The 9242-nt window shown below is 25.4% G+C and overlaps 1 protein-coding gene across 1 annotated transcript in view; it reads left to right on the top strand.

Moving 5' to 3' along the window:
- Nucleotides 1–115: 115 nt before the first annotated feature.
- Nucleotides 116–9242, top strand: part of LOC129966060 (transmembrane channel-like protein 7) — a 34334-nt gene continuing 25207 nt past the window's right edge. Inside the window, exons 1-6 of the mRNA XM_056080424.1 lie at nucleotides 116–168; nucleotides 1531–1778; nucleotides 4970–5227; nucleotides 6822–6928; nucleotides 7342–7387; nucleotides 8839–8917. Coding sequence (XP_055936399.1) covers nucleotides 1611–1778; nucleotides 4970–5227; nucleotides 6822–6928; nucleotides 7342–7387; nucleotides 8839–8917 — 658 coding nt within the window. The 5' untranslated portion in view covers nucleotides 116–168; nucleotides 1531–1610. The remainder of the gene's footprint in view (nucleotides 169–1530; nucleotides 1779–4969; nucleotides 5228–6821; nucleotides 6929–7341; nucleotides 7388–8838; nucleotides 8918–9242) is intronic.

The raw sequence follows: 9242 nt of genomic DNA, 5'->3' as shown, positions 1-9242 counted from the left end.
CAATTGTATCTTTCAATCAACCAATCAAAATACAATAAGCTTTTGGGGGAAATTCAACTATACGCGAATTGAAATTGAATTATTTTCTCGTATTTTCCTTTGAAAAGTGTTTAATGTGGAGTTGTCAAAGAGAATTCAGCGTCATTTACATTTTATTTTTTTGATCTTGTAATACTTTTTGATATATAATTTATTTAAAATAAATTTATGAAATAGCAATATAGATATTTCAACAGTGAAGTCTTATTTTAAAACAAAACTCCTACTAAAAAAAAATCTTTGATACCGTCGGATTTCAAGCAGTTAAAAGAAAATTCTTACTTTCTCCTACCCTTTTTAAAAACTTCTATTTAATTGGCACATTTTTGCATGTCCTGCCAGTTTAATTTCTTTGAAATTAGTTTGCATTCCTATTTATAATGCAATAAATCAACGTAAAAAATAGATTTTATAAAGATTTGGGTGCCTCTTCGATTGGCGACAAATTTCAGCGATGAAGCACTACTTCTGGTTTCCATAATGTTTTGTTTTCATTGACGCTACTGTTGGGTTACTGATTTTGGCTTATTTGTCCCTCCCCTTGGCGCCGATCATGACGTCAAAAAAATCGCCAAACAAGCAAGGGGCACCCAATTGTAAACTTTTACCAAAGATTTTTGTATTAAGTGAGTAAAATGATGTGAACCTCTTATTGCGACACTACAATATCTATTTGCTAATTGCTTTACTTTTTTGAGTAAATAGTTTATATAAGATAATGTCAAGATGTATGCATTAAATATGTTAAAAATGACTAGGTTTTCTCATGAAAATATATTTAAGAGAAGAATATATCAGGAAAAATGTAAAATAAAAAAATTAATAAGAAAAATTCGAATGAAACTGACCATTCTAATTCAGTATGATTCATTTATAGAAAATGACATTTATCATTTATTTAAAAAAGCAAATTACTTTATAAAATCATAAATAATTTGAATATTTATAGCATCAAAAGCATTGGCATTCAATTACTGCTTTTATTCAAATTTGATAAAATTTAATTATTATATGTCAATAAGAGGATAATCTTTATTTGATAACTGCTATTCAAGTTAACAATGATCTTGAAAATGTACTGTCTCTTTAAAATAAGATAAACTAGATTAGTGTAATCTTTTTTCATCAAATCTTCATACATTTTGTTTGTATTATGATAAATCTTCTTTGAAGACTGGATAACCAGGATATGGAAAGATTTAATATTGTCTGGTTTCTTGACAAACATGACAAAATCATGTTAACTGTCAAAAAACCCACCATGTTGGATTGCAATTAGAAATAACAAATTACTTTTAGAGTTTTAATTAAAAAAATGACAGAATTTTATTTTGCATGAAGTTGCCCAATAATATTTCAAATTTGGTGACCAGGCATTATCTAAATTTAAAACAGGTCTGGGAACATTATATAAAATATATTTGAAAATTTCATTGCTATTTCACTTATTATTCATTGCTATTTCATTTGTAATTTATTTTTATTTCTTAGGAAGTTTTTGCCTGTATTTTGTTTTTCTAAGAGTACAAAATCAGTGTATTACAAACAGCAGGAAAAGAAAAATTTAGATAATGTCTGAAAAAAAGGATGCTTCAGATATTACTGAAGAGAAAGAATCTACACATGATGAAGAAGATGCTTCAAACACTGCTAGCACAAAAAGTGCTTCAAGTGATATACCAAGTTTGGTTTTTGAAAGAGATGTTTCAAATGTATTGCAAAAGCTTGAATTTAGAGAAGTATATATAAATTTTATTAATATATATTGCTTAGATTTATTAATCTATATTATATTATTCTATATATTTTTTCATGACATTTATGACTTTGATATTTAATTTCTTATTATATTTAGTATTTTTTTTATTTTTATATAATATTTTTTTATGTCAGAATTTATACTTTGAATTTACATGCATTTGGCTTAACTTAATCAGTACTTGTGCCATAAGGAAAGAGAATCTTCCAGATCTTTCAAAACTAATTTTCAGGGATTTGAATATTAAAATAGACTAATAAAAAGTGAATGAATTCAGAAATTTTATTTATAAAGTCTCTGAAACAGAATATGTGGAAGTAGTTACATTTAGCAATAAATCATATTGAGTTGTATTATTTTCATAAGAATAAAATAATACTACTCTTAAATTATACTCATTATTGCTCTTGATCAGATTCAAACTATCTTAATTTATATTTATCTTTATCAAATTCAAACTCATTTAACATTTCTATTCATGATCAAATCTAGACTTTCTCTTTTTGACTTTATGTTCTAATATTAAAAGTTAATATAATTGTTTGGTTATTTTTAAGGGGAATTTTTTTTTTTTTTTTTTTTGAAATATGCCCAAAGTAAGAAGCTTTTTTAAGATTATGATATCCAACTAAATTAATTCCAAATATTCCTAAGCTTATATAAAAAGTTGACTAGAGAAAAAATTATAAGTTATCAATATTGAAAATAATAGTACTTGTGTATTACTTGCATAACAAAGGCAAACTTTTAGCTTAATTACATACCACGAGCAAACTTTTGGTTTAATCACATGCCATTAGCATATTTTTTGCCGAACTGCATATCAATGGTGCATAATCAGTAGACTAACATGGCAGCTTTAATATGATTTTTACAATTAATCACTGGTTGCAATAAACATATCATCTCTAGAGATTGATATATTTTTATTGTAGGTGATTATTCACTGGCATGCAGATAATACATTAGTATCAAATAAGCATATGCTCAAAATACTAGTAGGTCTGCTCACTGAGCTATTTTTTGTGTAGATTAGAAGCATCCAATATTAAAACATAAAGTCAACAAAAGAAAAATCTAAATTTGATTTTGAATAATCAATTTGATCAAGATAGATATAGATTTGGATACAATTTAAAGAAAATATATATAAATTTGGATAGAGTTTGAATCAGATAAAGAGCATTATTGAGATAAATTATTATAACAGATTTCAATTTGAAAAGTAGGCATTGTATATTTAATCATTTGAAATAATCCACCAATGGATAATGTTGAAGCCATTCTTTAAAAATCATTTACAAGAATTTTGTTTTGTTTGTTTGAATAGCTTATAAGCCAGTTAACAACTACGCTGCATGAGCAATTGCTTTTGTATTGTGGTTATGTTACTGGACTGTGAACCACAAGGTCCCCTGTTCTATATCCGCACTCCTAAACAACTTGCCACGTTGGTGACCCAGATGTAATTTGAGCATGCAACCTTCTGATGCTCAAATGGGTACAGGCGCATTAGAATCAACAGCTAAATACATCACCACTCAACAGCCACATCGTTCATCTCGCCTCCGACTCACTAAAGGGAAAGTCTGTGGTGAATAGAATATAAGTCAGTTAACAGCTACGCTACCCGAGCAATTGCTTTTGTATCGTGGTCATGTTACTGGACTGCAAACCACAACGTTCCCAGTTTTATCCTCGCTCCTAAACAACCCGCCACAACTCAGATGATGATGACTTTCTTTTTTCATTCAGAAATAACCAACCATTTTATAAAAACGCATTGATTTTTTTTTCTGAACATTACTATATAAATTAGAGTAAATATTATATATGTTTCTCTCTTGCATTTTAGATTGTAGATTTAATTTATGAAATTTATTTATTGGAGCTTCATTCCATATTTACGTCTATGTCTCAAATTGTAATATAGTGATTGAATTTATGAGATAGCTAAATGCAATTCAAATTTCTAAGTAACTTTTTGTATTAAATTTTATGCAATTACAACGTGTAATATCTCTTTCACTCAATTTTCACTGATGTATGTTATCATAGCTATTGCTATGTTACAGCAGTCTCTTGTACAGTAAAAATTGCATCATTTAGCTTTTATTATTTGTAATAAAAATTAAAAAGTTGTATTGAATTTTAAAAATTTTTAAATATAGACATAATTACAAAATTTTAAACAAAAGGAAATTTGGAAACAGATTTAATGCTTTATTCAATATTTATGAGAAATTATTTTATAATACTTTTTTACATTTTATAAAAATATATATGTAGAAATATATGTCTTGCATAAAAGAAAACTCTTTTATAAATATATACCAACAAGCTCAATGGCAGTGTATTATATAAGAGAATTTTCTTTCATTTGCTTAGCAGATGCCTAAAGCTGTTGGTTTGAGAGGGAGGTTACAAGTAGTTGATAAAAAAATATTAAGATCCTAATTGCCAAATAAATAAATGTTTGAAGAATACAAATTCTATTTATAACGAAATATTAGAGCAAAATTAATACACTTTCAAACAAAGCTGGTCAGTTTGTTATCTATTTCATTATGTTCTTTTAATTGTAGCATTGATTGATACTAAATGTTTTAAATAATATTGAATATAAACAGAAATGCTTTGCTGTCATAAGTTATTATAAATAATTGAATAAAAACTTATACAATTTAACAAATTTACAAGATAAAAAAAAATTAACCTAAAATAAATCATTAATATAATGATAAATTAAAAATGTATTGAAATTTGAAACTAAATTAATCAGTTCATTAAAAGAGGGCCTAGTAATTTACATGTATGATAACAAAATGCTTAAATTAGCCACTGATTATTCATGAGCATTTAAATAGAGCATCCATTAAATAGAGCATTTAATATTCTAATGAGCATTTAAATTGCCTGATATCGGTGTACTTATTTCATAAAACTCAATTAAAAGGACAATAATAAGTAATTTGGAGTATCTGATTCTAAAATAGTAACTGTATACTTCACATTTGTTTCCAAATTACACGGTGATAGCGGTGGGAATTAAGGACACGTTGTTTTTTTTTTTTTTCAAGCAGATTGTAAAAGTTTTTATAGATTTTATAAAGGGGAGGATGTAAATAATTACAAAAAAAGTTATTTATATAAGGATTAATTTTATTTCAGACTCTGACTAAAGTTATAAATGTTGAAGATAGAATAATAGATGATATAGGGAACATTTTGCATGTTACATCTACAGCTCTTGCTTCTCAAATAAAGAAGATAGCTCCATCTTTAAATATTACTGATCAGGCTGTCTTGGATGCAGTAAAAGATCCTTCAGATACTTCAGTGACTAGTAAGAGTACATCATCTACTGTTGTACCACAAGTTAAGGTTGTTCAGTTTGGTCCTGTTAGAAAGATCAGTATAATTCCTGAGGTTTGTTTTCTTCTTCTAGTAATTATTTTTATTCAATTTATTTCCCTGTGGGTATGTAAAGTATTATACTTTTATGTTAACTCTAGAGCATTTGTCACCAAGTATCAGATTTGCTTGTATTTGGGTAGAACACTTTTTTTTAAAAAAGAATTTAATGGTTAGATGGGAAAAGTTTTTCTTAAATTCTTTCAGTTTTGCACCCTGTCTCAACCTTTGTTGCATTGTTAAAATGAATAAAGAATAGATTACATTTTAACACATATTTTATGACCCTGTTCTAAGCAAATCTGCTAAAAGCTGGGCTTGTCAAGCATAAATATTGGTGTAAAATATTTTCATATTAGTATTGCATTCACCAAATTCTTTATTACGATGACAAGAATAATATTCTGAAAATTTGGTGAAAAACCACACTTCTCGCATCTGAAGGTTGCTGTTATTTTAAAGGAAATATTACCAAACAAAATTATATCAATAAAAATAATTATATTTTTAATAATTCTCTATTAACAGGAATGAAGTAATTGTATCATTTCAAATGCTAATTAAGAATTACATGATATACTTATTTTTAATTTGCACTTTTATGAATTTTTTCTAAACATAGTAGAAAATGTTTTTTTTTTTTTTTTCCCTCCCTTGTAAAATATTTTATTTATCTTTGTCTGGTTCATTTTAGTTTTTCTAAATAAAATTAATTACAAAATCTATCTTAATTCAAAATTTAAATCTAATGACACTTTTGTTTGAAAATTTAATTTTATTGTGAGTATAAAATTGAATTGGAATGAAATTTTAAAGTATATAATACTTATTCAAACTTAGTTACATTGTATTTGTATTCATTGTACAAACTTAGTTGTCCGTTGTATTATCCATGAATATTTGAATTCATTTATTGTATCATCCATGAATCCATTTATGAATAGAAATTAGCAAATTCGTTTTTCCCATTACAATGTAAATTTCCACGGGACTGCATTGAGAATTAATATTGTCATTTGGATAATTTTTTATAATCATTTCTGATTAATTAATAATTAATCCTTTTTTTACTTGGTATTTTTTTTTCCTATATTTAAGATAAATAGTTTTTACTTGAAAAAAAATAAATTGCATACACAAGTCCTTTCTTCCTTTCAACTAAACTTTTGATTTAATAATGAACTATGAAACACAAACATGATTTGACTGAATCTGATAAATGAATCTTTATTTGTGATGATTTATATATTTTTAATTTCTTTTCTGGTAATTTCAATTTACTCATCTTATGCTTCTAACTAGAGGTATAAATTAAACAAAAATGCCATTTTATAACTCATAAAATCTATCATATTAATACTAAGCAAATTTTATTCTTCTTTTACACATTGGTTGAAAAAATAACTTAGGATTACCATTTTGTGTATATTTAATCAACTGTAATCACAAAAGTTATTTTCTGAAGAATTAAATTATGTACATAATTTTTGGTAGCAAAACAAAAATAATTAAGCAAAATAAATTCAAAATTTGGCATGTACTTAAAATTATCAACTTGTATAAATATCATTCTTGCTTTATGTAATTAATTTTCTACTTATTTTGATAGGATAGGCATGATGAAACTGCAGGATTGCATGATCAATGTACAGAAATCGAAATTGATGGCAAAATAAAGAAAATTCCGGTTTCTATGAATACGAAGCGGCAGCGTAGGTAAGGCTAATATAATTTTAAGGAATCAGTTACAGGTAATTACATTTTAAAGTATTGTAATCGCAAAAGAAATCAATATTTAGAAGTCAAAAGAAATTCAATTATGTCTGAATGCAATAAATTTTTGAATTATGTCTGAATGCAATAAATTTTTGAATTATGTCTGAATGCAATTAATCAAGTTTCATCAATGTTTTGAAATTTTATTTTGCATCTATTTTATTATTATTATTATTATACTAGAAAGATGATAAATTTAATTTTCTAAAATGTAGAAATCAGAATTAATATTAATTTATTTACTATTTTACCTTTTTCTATTCTGTCTCTTTGTATTAAGTCTGTAATAATCTGTTGTATATTTAAATTATTCTTTTAAACTATTTGTTTATTGTTTTCATATCTCTTTTCAGAAACACTTTAATGATTTTACCTAAAAAAATACCTTGGTATACAAAAGTAAGAAAATTTTGATCTTGTTTGAAATTCTTCTTTCTTCTTGGATTTGGAATTATTTTTTTAAGTCAGAGTTATCTAATGTCCTATGGTTTTATGGTCCTATGTTTCATTCCATATTTGAAATATCAAATACTTGCAGACACTATAAAAAATGTGTGCATTAAAAAAAAATTCATTTTAAATGAGAGTTCTTTATTAATGTACATATAAACATAACTCATTATAAGAGACAGTGCTGGCATAATTCATAGATCTTAGATTCGATAACATTTGGACAGAATAAGTATAAGGAAAATTGTTGAGGGAGGTTACATGCTAGTACTTGCTTTAAGTCTCAGTTCTGAACAAACCTGGAAATGGATAGTTCCTATAGCATATTGTATTAAATATATAATGTTAATACTTGATATATTAATATGGAAAATGTTGTTTTTTTTAATTATGTAATGTGTTTTTTAGGATTTTGACAGATTTTAACAGAAATTGGCAGGTTGCTCATTTTCATGGGTAACTTTGCCAGCGCTGTCTATTTAACAAATAAACGTTTACTTAAATTGTCATGTTTCCAAAGAAATGAAACTATAGATCAAGACTAATTATTTATAATGGTTTTGAAGTATTTTTGTACATTTTTATTTTATTAAGTAACTGAATGAAAAAAAAATATAGCAAACTTGTTCTAGGGTATAGTAATAAATTTTTTTCTTTTGTATTATACATTCTTTGTATAATCATCAACAATTGATGGTGATTTGACAAGTAATAATAGTAACTTTTGTTATGTTATCAGCACTTAAAATTTTGCTAATGGTTACCAAAGAATAAGGTAGGTTTTAATAAAGTTTTCATGACATTTACTTGAATTGTTAATTTTTTTATTATAAAAGATTATATTTCTATGAAAGTGCTTACAAGATGGTCCTGAAGAACTTTTGATTTTTTCTTAAATGATTGAAATTTATTCAATACAGATTAACACACACATTGACTAGTATTTGCTTTTTAAAGAAATTTTCAAAACATATTAATGTTGCAACTCTTCTGTGGTAAATGAACAACTCAACCCCATTGTTCCTTTCCTATGAGGGAAAAAAATATTTCGTGCCCTTGATCCATTTCTACTTCCTAAACCATTAGTAATGATTGAGAGTGAAATAACGTATTATAATAACACATAACAATTCCTTTAGAATTTAAAAATTAGATATATGTCTATAAAAACTGTAAGAACAATTCATTCATTTTAACTTTCAAAATTATACTTGAAGTCTGAAATGTATGTTTAAACTCTACATTAATTTTGCTTTGAAGTCTTTATTTTATGTTATTCTTTCTTTATTTTTCAACTATTTGAAAATAAAGTAATTCTCTTAATTTTTTAAAGATTGTTTTATAAAGGATTAAAGATTTTTTTTTTATATATTTAAAAGGGAATTAAATTACTTTTTCAGCTATTCAATACATTATATGCTTTATTTTCAACCCTATATGAATATCAGCTGTGGCATGAGGATTTGAAAATAATTGAAGGTATTTATTAATCTTTTGTACCTAATATCTACTACTTTTATTTTTAGTATATCATAAGCAGTGGTATATTTTTCTTCTCTCCTTAATGTTTTCTACAAAGAAATATAATTTATTTTGAACTGAATACTTTATATTTATTCTGATTTTAAAGTTTGATATTTGAATAATTTATAGTATAATTATTGTTATATTCTAAAAAAAATTAAACAAAAGCCCATTCAAGCAAGATAGACAGATTCTTCCTAATTCATCTTCTCTAACAATATGCAATATCTAGAAATATAAAACAGGTTTTCATTACAATAAATGAATATTTAAAAAAGAC

This window comes from Argiope bruennichi, chromosome 4 (genome assembly GCF_947563725.1).
Source record: "Argiope bruennichi chromosome 4, qqArgBrue1.1, whole genome shotgun sequence".
Lineage (NCBI taxonomy): Eukaryota > Metazoa > Arthropoda > Arachnida > Araneae > Araneidae > Argiope > Argiope bruennichi.
This window is presented reverse-complemented; position numbering and strand designations above follow the sequence as displayed.